The 23,430-nt window shown below is 38.0% G+C and overlaps 1 protein-coding gene across 7 annotated transcripts in view; it reads right to left on the bottom strand.

Annotated features, from left to right (window-relative positions):
• HERC2 (HECT and RLD domain containing E3 ubiquitin protein ligase 2) overlaps nucleotides 1-23,430 on the bottom strand; it is a 270,577-nt gene that overhangs the window by 20,220 nt on the left and 226,927 nt on the right. For all 7 annotated transcript variants that reach the window (XM_046653926.1, XM_046653932.1, XM_046653929.1 and 4 more), the window contains 10 exons: nucleotides 19,510-19,617; nucleotides 17,879-18,010; nucleotides 17,280-17,438; nucleotides 17,076-17,194; nucleotides 16,357-16,482; nucleotides 15,762-15,917; nucleotides 15,237-15,352; nucleotides 14,939-15,137; nucleotides 11,024-11,238; nucleotides 173-350 (listed from right to left, as the gene is read on the bottom strand). In XM_046653926.1, the coding sequence (XP_046509882.1) occupies nucleotides 173-350; nucleotides 11,024-11,238; nucleotides 14,939-15,137; nucleotides 15,237-15,352; nucleotides 15,762-15,917; nucleotides 16,357-16,482; nucleotides 17,076-17,194; nucleotides 17,280-17,438; nucleotides 17,879-18,010; nucleotides 19,510-19,617 (1,508 nt within the window). The remainder of the gene's footprint in view (nucleotides 1-172; nucleotides 351-11,023; nucleotides 11,239-14,938; nucleotides 15,138-15,236; nucleotides 15,353-15,761; nucleotides 15,918-16,356; nucleotides 16,483-17,075; nucleotides 17,195-17,279; nucleotides 17,439-17,878; nucleotides 18,011-19,509; nucleotides 19,618-23,430) is intronic.

Here is a 23,430-nt window from a genome sequence, read left to right as displayed (position 1 = left end):
CATGGAATACATATCAAGCATCAAGATGGTTTTTATTTCCACCAAAGCTACTTTGTAAATAATAAGGCCATGACCATCAACTCTAAAACTAAAAAGAATCTGGGATAGGAAATACTTTTGACTTCTAAAAGTTATAATGACCACGGCAAGCTGCCCCTCCAGGCCTTCTCACCAGCTTTGGCTTTAACTGGTCCTCACTGTCGCTGTGCCCCAGGCGGCCATATCGACCTTTGCCCCATGTGTAGAGGTCCCCGGCTGCGGTGACACAGGCACTGTGGGCTCCGCCAGCAGCAACGTCAACCAACTCAATTCCTCTCAGAGACTCAATGACACGAGGGCGGTCACATGGACTGCAAAAAAGGTCACCAAATATAAGTGAAATATAGTTTAATTCTTAAATTATTAAGTATTAGGCTTTTGGTTTTCAACTCACTTATTCAATGTATACTTCTCGATCTACCTTCTTCGAATCAGTTGTTAAATCAATCAAAAGAATCATTCAGATCTGAATGCAAAATTTCATAACTTTCTACCCCCTCCTTTTGTACAAGCTGCCCTAACGCCAAAGAATAGGAGACTTGCAGTCTAAATCAGGGGCTGGAAGACTAGTGCCCACACATGGGCCAAGCATGACCCATGGCCTGTTTTTGAAAGGCCAGTGAGCTGAGAACGGGTTTTACATTTTTAAAGGGCTGTAAAAAAAAAAAAAAAACCTGAAAGAAACATATACATCAGAGACCATACGTAGCTGGCCTAAAATATTTATTACTACTTGGCCCTTTACAGAAACAGGCTGCCCACCCTCACTATAAATCATCATTTCATTTAAGGAGTTTTTTGGTTTGTTTTTTTTTAATTTTTATTTTTTTCGGATGTACATCACATTTCAAATTCTGTATACATCATGTTCACCACCCGAACTATTTAAGGAGTTTTATTGTATGAATGTCAAGTAATCTACAATGTGGCAAGACTGATAACAAATTTGTTTTCCTATTACTGAGTTTTGAAAGCTCTTTATAATTTTCGATAAGATCTTAGGCACATGATCGCAAATATGCTTTCCCAGTCTGTAGCATGTCTGTTTAATCTCTTAATAGCGTCTTTTGAAGAGCAGAAGTTCACAATTTTTATGAAGTCTAATTTGTCCTGTTTTTCTTTACTGGATTGCGCTTTTGCAGTTCTAGCTAAAAATCTTTGACCTAAGGTCATAAAGGTTTTCTCTCATGTTTTCTTCTAGAAGTTTTTAGTTTTTACACTTATGACTATGAATCATTTTGAGTTAATTTTGGATATAGCACAAGATAAGAATTTAAGTTTACTGCTTGCCATATGGTTATCCAATTGTTCAAAACCATTTGTTGAAAATACTATCTTTTTTCCAATAAATTATCTTTGCACTTTTGTAAATTCTGCATTGGAAACTGTGAGGGAGAAATCAAGTTTCATTTTTTCCACACTCATTGTGTCAGTATTTGTGGATACATTTCTGGACTTCCTATTCTGCTCCACTGATATATTTCTTGCTCTACAGCAATACTACACTGTCTTGATAAATGTAGCTTTAAAATGGGGCTTGAAGTCAGATAGTGTCAGTCCTCCAACTTTGTTCCTCATTCCCAAAGTTGTTTTAACTATTCTAGGTACTCTGTATTTCCATATGAATTTTACACTCAGCTTGTCAATTTCTACAGAAATTTTGATTGAGAAGGGGTTGACCCTATAGGTTAATTTGGGGAAAGCCAACACCTCAACAATATTGAGTCTTCCAATCCATGAACACAGTATACTCCTCCCTGACTTTAGGTCTTTTAAAATTTCTCTCAGCAATATTTTGTAATTTTCTGTCTATAATTCATTCACATTTTTTGGTAAAATTTTTCCCTTACTATCTCAGTTTTGTGGGGAGGGCACTGTAGTGGTACTTTTAAATTTCAATTTCTGATTGCATACGTACATGTATAAAGACATACAATTGACTTATTTTTTATTTATTTATTAATTAAGATTGGCAACTGAGCTAACACCTGTTGCCAATCTTTTTTTTTTTTCCCTTTCTTCTCCTCAAAGCCCCCCAGTACACAACTGTATATTCTTGGTTGTAGGTCCCTCTGGTTGTGTTACATGGGACGCCACCTCAACACGGCTTGAAGAGCAGTACCATGTCTGCGCCCAGGATCCAAACCAGCAAAATCCCAGGCTGCTTAAGCAGAGCACACAAACTTAACCACTCAGCCACGGGGCCGGCCCCTGACTTTTATTTATTGATCTCCTATCCTGCAACCCTCCCAACCTCGCTATTAATTCTGCTAACTTTTTTGTAGATACCTTCAGATTTTCTACATAAACAATCATATTTTGTATAAATAGACAGTTTTAATTCTCTTTCCAATCTGAATGTCGCTTCTTACTTTGCGCTGCTATAGTGCACTTGCTAAATCTGCAGAACAATGCTGAATAGAAGTGGTGACAGCAGACGTCCTTGCCTCGTTCCTGAAGTCAGGGAAAGCTTTTAGTCTGTCACCATTCAGTACCGCATAAGCTCTAGGTTTAACAGAGAAGCCCTTCATCAAGTTAAGGAAGTTCTTTCATTCCTAGATTGCTGAAAATTTTTATCAGAAACAGAGGTTGAAGTTTGCCAAATGCTTTTTTTCCTCCTTCATCCACCGAAATGATGTATGATTTTTCTTTTTTATGTCAATTTTCCAACGTTAAAATCATTACGCAACTTCTGGCATAAATCTCACTTGGTCATGTTGTATTATCCTTTTATATATTGTTGTATTTAATGCTCTTAAAAGTTAAGCATTTTTACATCTACGTTTATGAAGGATACTGATATTTTCCTAATAATAGCTGAGTCTGGTTTTGATGTAAAAATAAAGTTGTCCTCAAAAAAATGAGTTGGGGAGAATTCCCTCCTCAATTTTCTGACATAGTTTGGGAGGAACTGGTATCATACTGGTATTATCTGTTACCCACACATGTGGTAGAAATAACCAGTCATCTGGCCCTGGGAAATTCAATTTCTTAAATAGACACAGGGCTATCTGAGTCATCTGTTTCTTCTTCAATGAGCTTTAAAAGTACGTGTCCTTTGAGGAACTTGTCCATTTCATCTAAAAAGTCGAATTTGTTGGCATAAAGTCGTTCATTCTACTTCATCTTTCAATAACTGTACATTCAGCAGTGATGAAAAGTCCTTCATTCCTGATATTGCTATAATTTGTATATTCTTGTTTTTCTTGATCAGTCTAGATGGAGGTTTCTTCAATTATATTGACTTTTTCAAAGAACCAACTTTTTTCTTTGATTTTACTCTATTTTTCTGTTTTCTATTTCATGGATTCTTGCTCTGAACTTTCTTATTTCCTTTCTTCTGTTTACTTGGGGTTGCATTTGTCCTTCTTACTCTAGCTTCTTAAGGTATAAGCTGAAGTCATTGTTTAGAGACCATTTTTCTTTTATAAATGACACATTTCATGCCATAAATCTCCTTCTAAGAATCCTAACTGCTTTTGCTGGATCCCACACATTTTTATATGTTTTCATTTTCACGCAGTTCAAAATTATTTCTAATTTACCTATGATTCCTTCTTTGATGCACTAGTTATTTAAAATTATTTTATTTACTTTGCAAATATTAAGAGGATTTTCCAGAGACTTCATTATTATTGATTTCTAATTAATTCCATTGTGGTCAGAGAATACATTTTGTATAACTTGAATTCTTTTTTTTTTTTTAATGAGGAAGACTACTCCTGAGCTGACATCTGTTGCCAATCTTCCTCTTTTGGCCTGAGGAAGATTGTCACTGAGCTAACATCTGTGTCAATTCTCCTTCACTTTATGTGGGATGCCACCACAGCATGGCTTGATGAGTGTGCCAGGTCTATTCCTGGGACCCGAACCTGCAAACCATGGGCCACTGAAAAGGAGTGCGCCAACTTAACCACTACGCCACCAGGCTGGCCCCTATAACTTGAAACCTTTTGATTTATGAGATTTGTCTTCTGGCCCAAATTATGATTTTTATTGGTAATTGTACCATGTGCACTTGAAAAGAATGTGCTTTCATAAAGCAGAGTGTTTTATAAATGGCAATTAGATCCAGTTGGTTGATAGAGCTGTTCAAGTCTTCTGATTTTCTACCTGTTCTATCAGTTATTGAGGAAGGGGTATCAAAATCTCCAACTGTAACTGCGGATTTGTTATTTCTCCTTGTGGCTCTGTTTTTTGTTTAATTTCAAGTATTTGGAAGGTCTTTTATTGTAAATATTTAGGATTATTATGTCCTCTTGATGAACTGACCACTTCATCATTATAAAATGACCCTTTTTATCTCTGTCAATACTCTTTGCTGTGAAATCTACTTTGTTGATTTGACACATGCACATATTGTGAAATGATTACCATAATAAGGTTAATTGAAACCTCCATCACATTATATAATTAATTTGCTTTTTTTTTGTGGTGAGAACATTTAAAACTTACAATCTTAGCAACTTTCAAGAACATAATATACTACTGTTAACCATAATTACCATACTACACATTAGATCCCCAAAATTTATTCACAGCTTATAAGTGGAAGTTTGTACCCTTGACCAACATCTCCCCATTTCCCCACTCCCCAGCTGGTGGCAACCAGTAATCTACTTTCTATTTCTATGAGTTCAGCTTTTTTAGATTCCACAGGTAAGTGAGATCATAGTTTTTATCTTTCTCTGACTCATTTCACTTAGGATAACGTCCTCAAGGTTCATCCATGTTGTTGCAAATGGCAGGGTTTCCTTTTTGTGGCTGAATAATATTCCACAGAAATAAATATACATATATAACATTTTTTCAGTATGGATTATTTTTTATGAGGTAACAATGGTTTATCACATTATATAAATTTCAGGTGTACATCATATTTCGATTTCTGTGTAGACTACATCATGTTCACCACCCAAAGACTAACTACCATCTACCACCACACATATGTGCCCAGTCACCCCTTTCGTCCAACTCTCTCCCCCACCTAGCCTCTGGTAACCACCAATCTAATCTCTGTATCTATCTGTTTGTTTCTTGTTGTTGTTTTTATCTTCTATTTATGAGTGAGATCATATAGTATTTGACTTTCTCTCTCTGACTCATTTTACTTAGCATAATACCCTCAAGGTCCATCTGTGCTGTCCCAAATGGCAAGATTTCATCTTTTTTTATAGCTGAGTAGTATTCTATCGTGCATATATACCACATCTTCTTTATCCATTCATCCTTTGATGGGCACATAGGTTGTTTCCAAGTCTTCACTATTGTGAATAATGCTGCAATGAACATAGGGCTGCATACATCTTTAAGCTTTGGTATTTTCATGTTCTTTCGATAAATACCCAGCAGCAGAATGGCTGGAGCATATGGTAGTTCTATTCTTGACATTTGAGGAATCTCCACTGAGGAATTTTCCATAGTGGCTGCACCAGTGTGCACTCCTGCCAGCAGTGAATGAGAGTTCTCTTTTCTCCACTATCTCTGCAACACTCGTTATTTCTTCTCTTGTTAACTATAGAGATTCTGCTAAGTGTGAGATCATACCTCACTGTAGTTTTGATTTACATTCCCCTAATAATTAGTGATATTGAACATCTTTTCACATATCTGTTGGCTATCTATATATCTTCCTTGGAAAAACGTCTGCTCAGATCTGTTGCCCATTTTTTAAATGCGTTGTCTATTTATTTGCTGTTCAGATATATGCGTTCCTTATATATTTTAGATATTAACCCCATATCAGTTATATAATTTGCAAATATTTTTTCTCATTTCATAGGTTGTCTTTCATTTCATTGACTGTTTCTTTTCCTGTGCAGAAGCTTTTTAGTTTGACGTAGTCTCACTTGTTTACTTTTGCTTTTGTTCCTTGTGTTTTGGATGTCATACCCAAAAAATCTTCGCCAAGACCAATGTCAGGGAGCTTTTTTCCTGTTTTCTTCCGGGAGTTATGTTTTCTTCCAGGAGATTCATGATTTCAGCTATTACATTTAAGTTTTTAAGCTATTTTGAGGTAATTTTTGTGAGTAGAGTAAGATAGGGGTCCAATTTCAGTGTTTTGCATTTGAATATCCAATTTTCCCCAACACTACCAAAGAGATGCATGCCTAATAATTTTTTCTTAATGAGGTCATGATAGTTTATAACATTGTGAAATTTCAGTAGTAGATTCTTATTTGTCACTCACCATATAAATATGTCCCTTCACCCTTGTGCCTACCCCCTAACCCACTTCCCCTCTGGGAAACACTAAGCTGTTTTTTTTGTCCGTGTGTTAGTTTATCTTCCACATATGGGTGAAATATACTGTTTGTCTTTCTCTGTATGGCTTATTTCGCTTAACATAGTACCCTGAAGGTCCCTCCACATTGTTGCGAATGGCAGGATTTTGTCTTTTTTTATGGCTGAGTACTATTCCATTGTATATACATACCACATCTTCTTTATCCACTCATCAGTTGATGGGCACTTGGGCTGCTTCCAAGTCTTGGCTATAGTGAATACTGCTTCAGTGAACATAGGGGTGCATAAATCTCTTTGTGTTGTTGATTTCATGTTCTTCGGATAATCCACTGGTGGAATAGCTGGATCATATGGTATTTCTATTTTTAATTTTTTGAGAAATCTCCATACTGTTTTCCATAGTGGCTGCACCAATTTGCATTTCCACCAGCAGTGTATGAGGGTTCCCTTTTCTCCACATCCTATCCAACATTGTTATCTTTTGTCTTGATGACTATAACCATTCTTATGGATGAAAGGTGCTATCTTAGTGTAGTTTTGATCTGCATTTCCTTCATGATTAGTGATGTCGGATATCTTTACATGCACCTGTTGACAATTTGCATATCTTTTTTGGAAAAATGTCTGTTTATATCCTCTGCCCATTTTCTGATCAAGCTGTTTTCTTATTGTTCAGTTGTGTGAGTTCTTGATCTATTGTGGAGATTAACCCCTTGTGAGATATGATTTGCAAATATTTTCTCCAAGTTGGTGGGTTGTCTTTTCGTTTTGTTCCTGGTTTCTTTAGCCTTGCAGAAGCTCTTTAGTCTGATGAAGTCCCACTTGTTTCCTTTTTCTTTTGTTTCCCTTGTCTGAGAAGACATGGTATTTGAAAAGATCCTTCCAAGACTGATGAGAAAGTGTACTGCCTATATTTTCTTCTAAGAGATTTATGGTTTCATGTCTTACCTTCAAATCTTTTATCCATTTTGAGTTAATTTTAGTTTACTTGCATTCTTTTGCATGTGGCTCTCCAATTTTCCCAACGCTATTTATTGAAGAGACTTTCCTTTCTCCATTGTATCCTCTTTGCTCCTTTGTCAAAGATTAGCTGTCCGTAGATGTGCGGTTTTATTTCTGGGCTTTCAATCCTGTTCCATTGATCTGTATGCATGTTTTTGTACGAGTACCATGCTTTTTTGATTACTATAGTTTTGTAGGATATTTTGAAGTCAGGGATTGTGATGCCTCCAGCTTTGTTCTTCTTTCTCAGGATTGCTTTAGCTATACGCGGTCGCTCGTTGCCTCATATGAATTTTAGGATTCTTTGTTCCATTTCCATGAACAATGTCATTGGGATTCTGATTGGGATTGCACTGAATCTGTAGATTGCTTTAGGCAGTATTGACCTTTTAACTATATTTATTCTTCCAATCCATGTGCACAGAATATCTTTAAATTTCTTTCTATGGTCATCAATTTCTTTCAATAATGTCTTATAATTTTCATTGTATAGGTCTTTCACTTCCTTGGATAAATTTATTCCTAGATATTTTACTCTTTTTGTTGCAATTGTAAATGGGTTTGTATTCTTGAATTCTCTTTCTGTTAATTCATTAGTAGAGTATAGAAATGCCAATGACTTTTCTAAGCTGATTTCACACCCTGCAACTTCACTGTAGTTGTTGATTATTTCTAATAGTTTTTCAATAGATTCTTTAGGGTTTTCTACATATAAAATCATGACATCTGCAAACAAGAAGAGTTTCACTTCTTCACTGACTATTTGGACTCCTTTTATTTGTTTTTCTTGCCTAATTGCTCTGGCAAAAACTTCCAGCACTATGTTGAAAAAGAGTGGCAAGAGTGGCCACCCCATCTTGTCCCTGTTCTCAGAGGAAGGACTTTCAGTTTTTCCCCAATGAGTATTATGTTGGCTGTGGGTTTGTCATATATGGCCTTTGTTATGTTAAGGTTCTTTCCTTCTTTACCCATTTTATTGTGGTTTTTTATTATAAATGGATGTTGGATCCTGTCAAATGCTTTTTTCACATCTATTAAGATAATCAAGTGGGCTTTATTCTTCATTTTGTTAATGTGGTATATCACATTCATTGATTTGCAGATATTGAACCATCTCTGTGTTCCTGGTATAAATTCCACTTGAACATGGAGTATGATCTTTTCAATATATTGTTGTATGCTGTTTGCCAATATTTTGTTGAGGATTTTTGCATCTGTGTTCATCAGTGATATCGGCCTGTAATTTTCCTTCTTTGTGTTGTCCTTCTCTGGCTTTTAGTTCAGGGTGATGTCGGCCTCGTGGGGTATTAGGAAGTGTGCTGTCTTCTTCAATTTTTTTGGAATAGTTTGAGAAGGATGGGTATTAAATCTTCTTTGAATGTTTGGTAGAATTCTCCAGAGAAACAATTTTGTCCCGGATTTTTATTTTTTGGGAGGTTTTTGATTATTGTTTTCAATCTCCTTATTTGTGATTGGTCAATTCAGATTCTCTCTTTCTTCTTGGCTGTTTTGGGAGGTTGTACGAGTCTAAGAATTTACACATTTCTTCTAAATTGTCCAAATTTGTTGGCATATAGTTTTCCAGAGTATTCTCTTATAATCCTTTGCATTTCAGTGGTACCTACTGTAATTTCTCCTCTTTCACTTCTAATTTTATTTATTTGAACTTTCTCTCTTTTCTTCTTTTGTGTCTGGCTAAGAGTTTGTCAATTTTGTTTATCTTCTCAAATAACCAGCTTTGTGTCATCGATCTTTCCTGTTGTTTTTTTGTTGTTGTTTCAATTTCATTTATTTCTGCTCTAATTTTTATTATTTCTCTCCTTCTGCTGACTTTGGGCTTTGTTTGCTGTTCTTTTTCTAATTCTTTTAGGTGTAGCTTAAGATTGCTCATTTGAGGTTTTTCTTGTTTGTTAAGGTGGCCCTGTATTGTGATGAATTTCCCTCTTAAGACTGCTTTTGCTGCATCCCATATGAGTTGGTACGGTGTATTTTCATTTTCATTTGTCTCCAGATATTTTTGATTTCTCCTTTAATCTCTTCAGTGATCCTTTGGTTATTCAGTAGCCTGTTGTTTAGTCTCCACATGTTTGTCACTTTCCCAGCATTTTCTTGTAGTCAATTTCCAGTTTCATAGTTTTATGGTTAAAAAAACGCTTGATATGATTCTAATTATCTTAAATTTATTGAGGCTTGCCTTGTTTCCCAACAGATGGTCTATCCTTGAGAATGCTCCATGTGCACTTGAGAAGAATGTGTATTTTGCTGTTTTTGGATGGAGTGTTCTATATATATTTATTAAGTTCATCTGGTCTAGTTTTTCATTTATATCCACTATTTCCTTGTTGCCTTTCTGTCTGGATGATCTATCCATTGAAGTAAATGGGGTGTTCAGGTCCCCTACCACTATTGCAGTGTTGTTAATATCCCCTTTTAGGTGTGTTAGTAGCTTCCTTATGTACTTTGGTGCTCCTGTGTTGGGTGCACAGATATTTATAAGTGTTATGTCTTCTTGGTGGAGTGTCCCTTTTATCATTATATACTGCCCCCCTTTGTCTCCCGTTACCTGTTTTGTCTTGAAGTCTACTTTGTCTGCTATAAGTATGGCAACACCTGCTTTCTTTGCCATTGGCTTGGAGTATCACCTTCCATCCCTTCACTGTGAGCCTGTCTTTGTCTTTAGAGCTAAGATGTGTTTCCTGGAGGCAGCATATTGTTGGTTCTTGTTTTTCAATCCATCCCGCCACTGTCTTTTTTTTTTTGAGGACCATTAGCCCTGAGCTAACATCTGCCACCAATACTCCTCCTTTTGCTGAGGAAGACTGGCCTTGAGCTAACTAACATCCACGCCCATCTTCCTTGCTGCCCTTAATATTTTTTCTTTGTCATTAACTTTTGCCAGCTTTACTAGTATACGTCCTGGAGAAGGTCTTTTAACATTGATATAATCAGGAGTTCTGATACCTTCTTTGACTTGTATTTCCAGCTCCTTCCCCAGGTTTGGGAAGTTCTCAGCTATTATTTCTTTGAACTCTGGGAACTGTTCCTTCTAATCCTTCAGGTGCTTTGTTCCTTGGCCTCTTAGGTAGTCTCCTCAAACACGAGATTGTCAGTATTCACCTATGCAGATCACTGTAGGGACTTCACTGCCTACTATCCAGTGTCTTCAGGCCTGCTGGTTCATACTGTTTGTCTGGTACTAAAATTATTTCAGACATGAAGGTCCCTCTTACTCCAACTTGGCAGGTAGTTACCACTAGTTTTTAAAAACTAGTGGGTTTGGTTGCTTTGTTTACGAAACTGTGTCATTTATGTGTCCCTTTCCCCTCACACCTGCCATTTCCTCTGTATTTACACAGTTTTAGTATCATGCACGCTAACAAAATGCTAATTGCAACTAGGAGGATGACTCGGGATCAAGGGAAGGTGACCTGGGGAGAAGGACAAAAAGAAGCTCACCAAACTTAGTACTTGAAGCCAAAACTCAAAACTGATTTACCCCAAAGCAGGTCATGTAGGCAAGCCCACATAGTGTCACATGAACTCGTTTCTGCCACGAGTCATTAACATTTAATTTGAGTAAATGTTGTTCTGAAAAACAAAACACCAATACACTACACAATAAACAAACAAGAAAAGGAAAATACAACATTGAAAATAACAAAGCACTAATACAGTACACAATAAACAAACAAGAAAAGGAAAATACAACATTGAAAATAACGTTTTGATGTAATACCTTCTGTTGCCATGCCCCAACTTTCCATCTTCTGCCTCACCCCAAGAGTAAACTTCACCTTCTGAAGAGAGGGCAAGACAGTGTTTTCCTCCTGAGTTCACAGCTACTTTCTTAATAAACACATGCTGAATGGATTCAAGTAATGTTGGGGTAGATACAGACTCTGTCCCTCCAATTCCTAGTCTGCCGCCTGCACCATACCCGGTGGCATACAGCTAAGACAAAAAAAGTAATATAAGCATCAGATTTTTATCTAAAATTCCTAAATTTTAGTAAATAATAAACTCAATCAATGCTCTAGACATTTTTACTACAGAGAAATGAAATTTGACAATCACATAAATGTTTAAGACTTCGTGTTTTATCAGAGCTCTAAAAATGAAAGAAAAAGTTATGATTATTAGAAATCTCAAATTCACAAAATGTATTTTGAAAATAAGGTCTTTTTCCTGGAAGCATTTCTATTTTTGTCTAGAATATCAACTACAACTATTATCAAGAAAAATAAAAAAGATTTAATTATCTACTATATGTAAAATCCTGATAATAAGTCCCACAGAAAAATTATTAACATATTTAATATTTCAGTAAGGCAGCATATAAATTACCCAGAATACACTATTTTTCTTTCACTCTAAGCAGGTAATTGTTTTGAGACACCAAACATCTTTACCATCAATAAAAAAAAAAATCAGACTGCCATTTCAAAATGCATGTCAAACATCCCTCCTATACAATTAAATGCTGTTTTAAATGTGTTGCTGCACTGACACAACAGTAAGGCAACCTCAAGGACTAAAACAAGAAGTGAAACCAAGAACTCAGGTGGATAAATGAGCCCCAAAGCCAGCTTCCCTGGGAAGGTTTTGAGGATCCAGAGTACACACGGTATGGCAGGTAAGATGCCAAGCCTAAAGGGAGAGTCTCTGTAGAAAGGTGAGGTTCCAAAGGGCTATACCCTCATTCAGACTGAGAATGAGAACTAAGAAGACAACAATGAGGAAAGCTGTCTTTCTCAATCTTAGCACTGAATAAGAAGGGGGCGAAATTTCTCCTGAGAACTCATAATCACAAAAGTAGATTGTTAAAAGTTATTCTGTCTGAACTTATGCTACCTATTGTCTAAATTCCTTAGGCAGAGGATTTAGCTTACATTGTATTAGGTTGGTAGTAACCCAGGGTTGTACATTCTCTCTGATGAATGATTTCAAACTAGGACTCAAAGGGTTTCTATACAAAATTTTCCAAGGAAAAATCACTCATAGTTTGAAAAATTCACATCATACAAAAGGAAAGAAGGTACCACAAGTCAGAGTCAGCAGAACAACATCCAATATTATGTTTAAAGAAGTAACACCTTAACAGTATTCCCAAAGAATAAGAGACTGTAAAACAACCCAAAGCAGAACTTCCAGAAATTAAAAAGGTAATAATTGAAATTAGAAACCCAGATGTATTCAAAAGCAGATTATAAACAGGTGAAGAGAGATTAGAAAACTGGAAGATGGATCTGAAGAAAATATCCAGTATACGGCACAGAAACACACAGAGAAGAGGAAATATGAAAGGAGGGTTAGAGATATGAAGGACAGACCTCAATTGAACATCCATCAGAACTCAGAGTTTCAGGTAGAGAGCATATTTGAAAAAAATAATCTCTGAGAATTTACCAGTTGTCAAAAGACCACTTCTTAGAGCTAGGAAGCCCACCCCTCAGCCCTCATTACCTAGCAAAAACAAAACAAAACAAAACAGGTCAGGAAAAATAAAAAGAAATTGAAATCTAAATATATCATAGTGAAACTGTAAATCACTAAAGAAAGATCTTAAAAGCAGCCACAGAGAAAAGATTTATTACCTTCACTTGGGTAAAAACTAATCTGACTGCTGACATCTCATTAGCAACAATGAAGGCCAAAAAAAACAGAAGAATAAAATTTTTAAGAGGCTAACTGAAAATAATGGTCAACTGAAACTTTTATACTCTAGAACAGGGGCTGGCAAATTATGGCCCATGGGCCAAATCAAGCCCATTTTGTAAATAAAGTTTTATTGGAATACAGCCACACACATTCATTTACATAGTGTCCACAGGCTGCTTTCATAATTGTAACAGAGACCTTGTGACCCACATAGCCAAAAATACTATCATGCCCTTCACAGAAAATGTTTGCAACCCTTACTCTAGAAAAGGAACAAAATAAAGATATTTTCAAATAAACAAACAAAAACAATCAGAGGATTAACCAACAAAAGACCCTCACTACAAGAAACTGAAAATACATGTTTAAAGTAAAATAAACGGAATTGCAGATAGAAGGTCTGAGACGTAAGAAATAATGGTGAGTAAAGATGAGTGTAACATTTGGGTAAGTCCAGAAAAAACATGGATTATACAAAACAACAACAATAATAATGCCTATCATTAGGGACATAGGTTAGTGCCAAAACACAGCATAACAAAGAATCAGCATATGGGTTACTTGGGAGGTAGGCAGAAATACTAATGAACTTTAGATTTTAAATATGCATGTTAAAATAACCAGGAAACAACTAAAAGACACGGAATTCTCCAGAGAATAGAAAAAGAGGGATACACTTCAACCCTTTTTATGAAGCTAGCACCACTTGATACTCTTGGCTAGTGGCCTCTGACGTGGTTCTCATTGGTTCTTGCTCACAGGGATTCCCGCCCCTGTGTAATCTCCTCTCCTTGAACATGGGCTAGACCTAGTGACTCACTTCTAATGGACAGCATATGGCAACAAGGACGGACTGACACTTCTGAATTAGGTCACACAAGACTGTGACTTCCATCTTACTATCACTCTCTCTCACCCCTCCCTTGCTCTCTCTGACGAAAACAGCTGCCATGTTATGAGATAGCAAAGAACTGAGGGTGATCTCAGCCAACAGCTCATGAGAAACTGAATCCTCCTCAGGACAGCCTTGAGGCAACTGCAACCTGGTGAGAGATTCTGGGCTGGAAGACCCACCTCTAGAGTCCTGACCCAGAGAAACTGTGAGATAATACATGTGTATTGTTTTAAATTAACTGTTGTAAGTTAAACAGATAACTAATATAGTACCAAGACCAGACAAGGCGTGCATAAGACAGGAACGTTACGATAATTGCACTCATGATTCTGGACTAAAAACATCCGTAAGAACATTTTTTTTTTTAATGAAGAAAGAGTGTTTGACAAAAATAAATATCCATACATGAATAGAAACAGAAAGAAACTTCCTTAATCTGATAAAAGGCATTTACCAAACCCCCACAGTCAAGTGCGTGAAATGTTCGATCACAGTGTTTTCTTCGCAGCCTAGATCAAGACAAGAACAGGCCCACTACCACCACTCCTGTTCAATATTATACTGCAACTCCCAGCCAGCATAAGGAGCTCCCTTTGTCTCAAGCAAAAGGAAAATAATAAAAGATAGGTGAACTGGAAAGGAAGGAACAAAATTCATTTAGAGATTATGGCTCTCCATAAAGACACAAACAATCTTGAGACACCATAAGAAAGAAAACTGTAGAATAAGGTCACTAGACATAAAGTCAATATATAAACATCCACTATTTCCAAACACCAGCAGCAATTCATTTTTTAAAAGCACTATAATAGCAAACAAAAAAGGAATGCATCTAATGAATTACTGATATGCAAACAATTAAAATACACTTTTGTATGCATGTTGTATTTCAAAATAAAAATTTTAAAACTAGAGAACACACTAAAGATCATAAATATTTTAGAACAATGACTGCTTCTAGCACATCTTAAGTACTATTAATCTTGAGATAATGTTTCAGTACAGAATCTTGACACACATTAGGAACCAGACAATGCACTCTAGTCACAGCTGTCATTCAGTTTTAATGTCCTTATGACACAGAAAATGCTCCTTTACCTTCCCATCAGCTGTCACTGCAAAGAGAGTCTGTTCCCCTCCAATTAACTGCACGGGTCTGAGAGTTGCAAGGGCTTCACAAGGAGTGGGAACTTTAACTTTTGCACCTTCGATGCCCCCAAGCTGCCCCCTATGATTGTGTCCCCATCCATAAATTGTTCCACTGCCGCCAGCAGAAAGAGTCCAGTCATCTGGTCGCCTACAACAAACATTAAACAAACAATGGACATGGGAAGAACTGCATGTGAAACACCTTGCTCTCTCATACAACATTATTTCTTGTTTCTGATATAATAACCTGTTCATCCACTGCACGAGTTGTTCATCTTGCTCTCTCTTAAAAATGTCGTGGCTCTCATGGAGAACATCCATGTTTTCGCTGTCTGCCATTAACTCACGAATTTTCTTAGCCACCTAGACAATATTTTTATGAGATTATAGATCAAACACTCATCTCTCAAGAACAAAACAAATACTATTAAGGTAAGAAGACAGGAAGAATCCCCATCTGAGAACATGAGGGAATGCCAACACCAATACTGTGATTTTATGGTTAAAAAAGCAAAACCAATATGATTATATCAAGTCTAAGATTAAGTCTAGGCTACACCATTATCATATTCAGTTTACTTTACTAAAAGTAAACTTTAAGTGAAATTCACAGTGTCAGCTCATTCACTTTCACCATTGCTTTTTCCTTTATGGTACTCCTTTCCAAGAGAAATGTTGCTGTGTCTCATAATATTGGCATCTTTTTATACTACAGCTGAATAAAGAAAACATTTTTGCATTCCAAAAGTGATTCCAAAATAATGTGCAGTACCTCATCAAGAAACAGACGGGGCAACGGTGTTCTTTTGTCCAGGGCCACAGCAACACGGGATGCCATGCAGTACCTTCGAAACCAAGCCCACTTGTGCGTCTCAGCACAGCAAGGGAGAGTGTCTAGTTCCAGGTCACAAGCAAGAGCTACCAGTACCTGCAGCCACCAAAAATTAACACAGGGACCCCCATAAATGCAGCTAATATTCCACTTCACCAGCACTGCATGGCAAAGATAGCCACCATCACAGGGTTTCCACGGGTCCTCATTCAGGAGCTCCTATTTCAGGCTGACCGCCACATGCCCAGCAAGTGTTTTACTATCACCAGTCATGTGAATTATTCCTACCCAGTTTCCAGTGAAGGACCTGACACACAGGACCTCAGATCCACAACACTTGCTGCCTAAGTGATTGCACCTCAAAGCATGCTAATACTTAAAGTATAAGGGCTTAGATCACACAGTCATTTCTGGAAATTTTTCGTATTCAACTTCAGCAATACCTACACCTGTCCTCAAAGGGGCCTGTAACTTGATACACTGCATAGAGCTCTCTGTGGCTCCCCCATCAATTTAAAACAAGCCAAGTATTTACCTTAAAGAAGGGACTGTGGAGCAGCTGTTTCCCACCTCTCACAATAGGATCTTCATATTCAAATTGCCTTTGCAAAGCTTCTGGGAGCCCTTTCACCAAAGCAGCAAGAGCACTGCCTGTAAAACTCTAAGAAAATAACAAAATTATATCCTATTCCAGGAATCTAAAAGGCAAGAGTTGAGTGTTTTGCTTCTATGAGTCAAATGTTTTATATTGGTATTATTCTCCCCAAAAAAAGTGTATTAATATTTTCAAATAGGAAAAAACCTAAAAGGACGTGATGAATACTAAAATGAGAGAAGCTTGAAAACTCACCTCAGAATGTTTGGTCTCAATTTCAGTACAGCAACTCCCAGGGAACCAGTTCCTTTCTGGCCTACAAACCCCCGTACCCTAAAATGGTTAGGACTAAGCATTCTTTTAACAGTAACCACCTCATCCAGCAAAACGAAGAGGATATGGTGAGTCAGACCCACTGTAAAGTCCAAAAGACACAATTCTATGCTCACAGCCATCGACACACATCTCTGTTTTTAAAATCAAAGTCCAACCTGCACTCAGTATATTTAGCAACATAAGGAAGTCTGATGTGACAAAGACCACTCATTCTTACATGGACTTTCCCAACTCTTCTCAGCAATTTAGAAGTTAAATTATTAAAGCAACATTTTATTCCAAAAGAGTCAAACACCTAGAAAGCATAACACAATATTCCATACCAAAGCCCTTGTTTCCCCGTCATTATCTCCAAGGAGCCTGTTTATGTTAATTGATTGCCCAAATTCAGTTGTAAGCAGCTTCCTCAGTCTCTGAAGGGCCCACATTCTGTGACTGGCAGCTGAAATGAGTAGACAGAAATTATCAGAAGCTTGAACATTTTTCCCATTAAGTATGACAGACATGACAATAAAGGTGTCATTTACCTAAGGCACTCAGCTGTGCGCAAGCTGCCAGTGATGCCGCGAGGCGAGGGACAATGCTTCTGTTCGAGGCAAGATTGAGCCGGAAGTCTAACAGACATGTCACCAAGTCCATGGATGGACAGGAGAGGACGCAGCGATCGGAAAGGAGGTCTTTAGGGCCTAAGGAAGGAACGCTATAAATGTTCCCATATTGGACAGGGCGAGCGCTACCCCATAAGCAGACTTGCATAAAACCGACAAACAAGGCGTGGGCTTTGTCCACCTGGATGCCAGGTTAGAGGGGTGCTGTGGTACCACCACTGTCTATGTCACATAACTAAGCTCCATACAGTGACATTTTATCTGCAAATCAAAGGGCTTAAGAATTGCAACCAGCAACAGCTCGTTCCCATTGGGTGGGGATGGAGTGCTAACACCCCAACAACTGGACGGCTGTGGCAGACCTTTGCAGTTCTGATCTTTGCCATGGTGGGACCTTGGACAGTGCTGGCTCCCAACCCCACAGGAGAAGGCAGACCACAAAGTACCAAATGCAAACAGTTTGTGTGTCCACCTTGCTTGGGTCATCAAGACTTTGTTGCCATAGGCCTCCCCCTTACCTGCAGCTGGCATGATGGGATAAACCGTGAAGCGCCAGCCCCACCCATTCACAGAACCGTCACTGATGAACTTCCACTTCAACTCATCCCCTGGGATGCGCAGCTCGCTAGACCAGTCAGACCACTCTCGGCCTGGTAGAGAAAGGCACACCCTGGTGTTAGCTTCACTCCATCATTCCATCAACAGTAACATCTTCAGATACAAAGCAAAATCATGCACACCATGTCTAAAGAACAGCTGGCTCCTCTAACCCAAGTCCTCCCAAATTTGAGTTCATACCACTCTTGGTGAACCACATTTTAATACATACGACCCTTCAACACACACTGCACCGGTACTGGGAAAACTGAGGGCAGGCGGGCACCACCCTGATGGAAACATTCACACAACTACAATGCAGTGTGAGAGGCCTGCAGAGTGGCCAGTGCCCAGATCAGGGTTCCAGGCAGGTTTCCTGGGGAATGTCTGAGATGATGGCAGTTACCCAGGTAACAGGAGGAAGAGCCCAAGCTTTCTCCAGAGGGTGCAAGTGTGCAAATGCCTGAGCAAACAGGGCATCCCTGGGACACAGGGGCAGCTCAGCATGGAAGTACCACCCTGAGGGAGAGTGGAACAGCCCAGACAGAGCCCAGGGCCTGGGGCAGCATGGAGGGGAGCCCACAAGACATCTCTGTGATATGCTACCCCAACCAGGTTACTCCTTAGAAGGGCCATCTCCTGCTGGAAGCAGAGAATCCAGGCACTTCTGACAACACTCCTGAAAACTATACTGGCATTCCTCAAACTGCCAGAAAAAAATCTGTGCTCATCCATAACCAGACTACTTCATTCAAAGCTTTATACCAGGGTTTAAATAAGTAACATCCTGTGAGGAAAGTTCTGTTGAGACACAGCCAGGTCCATTATTTACATTCAGTCTGTCGCTGCTTTCACTACAAAGGCAGAGGGGAGTAGTTATGCCAGGAAAAGTGTGCCAATCCTTGCACGAGATGGAGGATAAAGAAGTCTGAAAAGATACGTGCATGCACACTTATACACCCCTACACTAATGATTCTAAAAAGCTCAGTGAAAGAACATTTAACAAGCCCCCAGACGGAGTGATTTGCTCAGTGTCGTGGAGCACATCAGCAGATCAGAGACAAGCCTGGAGGTGATGTCTCCTGTCTACTCCAATGCTATATCCACCACACGTACAGAACACTCTGTGCAGAGCCCAGTCCTCACTGGTAATCGATTAAAAAATGAAACCCTTTAAGAAGCTTTATAGCATGTCAACCTCTACCTCTCACGAGCCTGGCACTCTGACACATCTCACAGGACGATCTCTCACTGTTTGGGCGAGGCTAGGCCTTCTGGACAGCCTGTGTCCCCAACAAGGATCTGCTCTCCTGCCAGTCCCCCAGAAGTCCCAACCAGTGGTGAGGCGCACACACTATTCAAATAATTATCTCATTGAAAGTACTCTGAAGAAGCAGACAAAACCTACTGTATTTTGCAGCAAAATAGCTTATTGTCCCTTCCTTAAATCTCACATAAGAAAGAAGCAGCAGCAGTATTCTGTTTAGTAATGTTAATGCTTCCATCTTATGAAGGTGAGCAGACCATGCCCTGCTCAACCTCCCTTCACACCTGACCGCACGGAGACGATTCTGTTGACACCATCCATGACTGTGAGAGGATCGTGGCGCCTCTCTGTGGAGCACTGCCGATCAAACTCCACCCTGAGTCCTTCTGCACCTGGAGGACAAGTGAGCACAAAACATAGAGTGAACACTTCCACCTGACATACCACAGACAAGGCCAAAAGCCACAATAGACTATGTAGAAAGAGTGAGACTAAAATGATGTTTAACAGCTAATGAAAGCAGAAAGTCAGGAAGAACTGACCTCAAAACCAAGAACCTAAGACTGACCACCACCCTCCCTGCATGCTGCATCCCTTAGAAGACTTTGACTGCAATGGAAAGGGCAAAAGACACTTTCACTTGGCCAGTTCATTTGGTGCTCTCACTTCTAGGCAAATTTTCATGCTGCAACCCCAATCCTCGGACCAAGTTTTATTATCCTGCCCCTTACATTTAAAATGCCATATAAAATCTTTTAAATGCCATATAAAACCATTACATCTAGAGTCTTCTGTGGGTCAAACTGGCTTACAAAAGAATTAATGAAGGACAAGACAAGGGTTATGCTGGAGGAAAGAGGTTAGCAAATCCTCTCCCTCCAAAACAACTATGAAACTACACAAAATTCTTAAAAACGATGATTCCAGGGCTCTGCAAATCCATTAAAGGCAAACAAAAAATTGAGAAGTATCTACTCATGAAAAAGTTGCTGGACCTAGGTAGACAGTGAGAGCCTATGGCGTTCTTGCCTGGGCTGCTCTTATCTGAGCTGGAGTACATTTTCACCAGGAGAAGACTCTGCCTCCAGGGGAAGATGACTAGTGTAGAGCAGGGGAGATAAAACATGTGCCAGGACAATGCCAGTAAAAGGTCCAAAGGGTAAGCCTGCAGCTCTACTGGCCCAAAAACGTGGTGTGACTGGGTGAGAGTGTCAGACCTGAGAACTAGCCAGAAATTTAACAGGGAGATCTAGAAGTCAGAGAGCACAAAAGGGCTAAATGTGGGCATCACGGAGCCCTAGATGAGTCAGGGCACACACACACACACACAAGAAAACTGCCAAGACACTGAATTCTACACCCTCCTCACCCCCACCCACATGTAGATCCATCAGCAGAAGGGGAGACCAAAGGGCCTGAGCACTAAACCAAGCAGATATGAAGCAAACTCTAGAAGTCAGGCTAGAAAACAAAAATGAGAATAGAAAAGTGAAGTTGCACACCAGTGGCTACGTGCTGTGGGGGAAATGGATTTCAGAGAGCAATTCCAGGCATGCTACAAAAGAAACACACAAAATAACCCAAGAAATTGAGCAACAATTACAAATCTTAAACAAACAAAAAAAGAATCCAGATGATACAATATATTATCTAAAATGTCCAGTTTTCAATAAAAAATTATGAGACATGCAAAAACACTGTAAAGTATGAACTATACTCAAGAAGAAAATCAGTCAATAGGAACTCTGATGGGCCAGATGCAAGATTTAGCATAAAACAACTTCAAGCCAACAGTAATAAATATGTTCAAAGAATTCAGGAAAACCAAAGAAAAGATGGTAAAGGAATATAAGATTACAATGAATTGACAAATAAAGAATCTCAAGAAAGAGAAACTATGAAAAAGTACTAAAAGGAAATTTTTGAGTTGACCAAATGACCAAAATAAAAAATTCACTAGATGGGGAAAACAGCAGATTTTAAGTGGCAGGAAAAAAGAATCAGTCAACTTGAAGAATGTATAATTTATATTACTCTATCTAAAGAACAAGAGAAAAAAGATTAAAGAAAAATGAGCAAAGTCTCAAACACCTGGGGGACAACATCAAACATACAAACATATGCATAATGGGAATTTCCCCCCAAGAAAGAGGGGAGAGGAAAAAGGGGGCAGAAAAAGTACTTAAACAAATATGGCCCCAAACCTCTCCAATTTGATGAAAAACATTAATCTACAATTCTCAAAATTAATAAACCTCATGTAGGATAAACACAGAGATCCACAGGCAGACACATTATACCAAAAGTGTTGAAAACCAAAGACAGAGAAAATCACGAAAGCAGCAAGAGAGAAAAAGACACATACATATAGAGGTACAAAATATAATTAATTTTTACTTCTCCTGAGAAACAATGGAAGCCAAAAACCAGTGGGATAACATATTTGAAGCGATCAGGAAAAAAAAATTCTAACAACTAAGAAAACAATCCCTCAAAAATGAAGACAAAATAAAAACTTTCCCAAATATGCACATACTGAGGTAGAATTCACTGCCAGTAGAAATGTTTTAGAAAAATCAATTAAAGTATTTCAGGCTGAAATAAAATGCGAACAGATAGTAACTTGAATTCACAGGAAGAAATAAAGAGTACAGGAAATGGGTAATGTGTGGGTCAAGAGATAGGATAAGTTTTTTTTTTCTTTCCTTTTCTTAATATTTTTAAAAGACAAAAGGTTATATAAAGCAGAGATTAAGAAACTATAGTCCATGGCCCAGATTTGTTCCATCCCTTGATTTTGCATAGTCTGTGAGCTAAGAATGGTTTGTATATTTTTAAATGGTCGGAAAAAAATTCAAAACGATATTTTGTGACATGAAGTTTGCCAATCCCTGGCATAATGCAATGATTATTATATCATATCCATATATTTGTAACAGATAGGGTTAAAAAACTACGTTGCACAGATTTGTAACATATATAGATGCAATACGTATGACAAATAATAGGAAAAATGAGTGAAGAGGAAATAGAACTATACAGTAGAAAAGTTGATACATTTTACCAGAATTAAGGTATTACCATGAAGTAGACTGTGATACATTAAAATGCATATTTTAATCCTTAGTGCAAACACTAAAAAAAGTGGCTGATATTCAACCAAAGAATTAAAATAGTACTATAAAAAATTTTTGTTTAACACAAAGAAAGCACTAAAGGAGGACCAAAAAAAGACATGAGGCATAGAGAAAACATAGCAAAATGGCAAATGTAAATCCAACAATATCCACAATTACATTAGATACAAATGGCCTAAGTATCTCAATCAAAAGGCAGGTTGGATAACAAAAAGCAAGATCCAACTAAAAGGTGCATAACCAGAGACAAACTTATAATTCAAAGACAAAAAAGGTTCAAAGTAAAAGGATGGCAAAGATCTAGCATGCAAATAACCATAAAAGACCTGCAGTGGCTAAACTAACTATTACACAAAATGGACTTTAAGACAAAATTAGGTATGCACACTTAACAACAAAGCCCCAAAACACATGAAGAAAAAAACGGATGAAAATGACAGAAGTAGACAAATCCACAATTATAGCTGGAGATTTCAATACCCAACTTTCAACAACTGACAGAACAAGTAAATAGAATATCAGTAAGGATACATAATATTTCAACAAGACTATCAACCATCTTGACCTCACAGACATTTATAGAACACTCCCCCAACAAAGGAAGACTGTACATTCTTATTAAGCAGACAAACCATTCTCTAGCATAGACCACACGCTATAAAAAAAAAAGTCTCAAAGAATCTAATGATTCAATATATACCCTCTAACTACAATGGAATCAAATCAGAAATCAATAATAGAAAGAAATTTGGGCAGTCCCAAAATACTGATACACCTTTAATAATCTGTGGTTCAAACAAGAGATCTCAGAAAGGAAACTAGACATATTTTTGGTTGAACAAAAATGAAAACACAGCATTAAGAAACTAGAAAAAAGCAAATTGTACCTAAAGCAGCAGAAAGAAGAAACTGATAAAGATCACAGTGAAAATTAATAAAAGAAAAAACAGAAAAACAACTGAGGAAAAAAAACAATCAATGAAACCAGTTGGTTCTTTGCAAAGAGCAACCGAATTGATAAACTTTTAACATGACTGACCGGGGGGAAAAACAGAAGACACAAATTAG

This window comes from Equus quagga, chromosome 2 (assembly GCF_021613505.1).
Source record: "Equus quagga isolate Etosha38 chromosome 2, UCLA_HA_Equagga_1.0, whole genome shotgun sequence".
In the NCBI taxonomy this organism is placed as follows: domain Eukaryota; kingdom Metazoa; phylum Chordata; class Mammalia; order Perissodactyla; family Equidae; genus Equus; species Equus quagga.
Note: the sequence above shows the minus strand (reverse complement) of the source record. Positions and strands in the feature narration are given on the sequence as shown.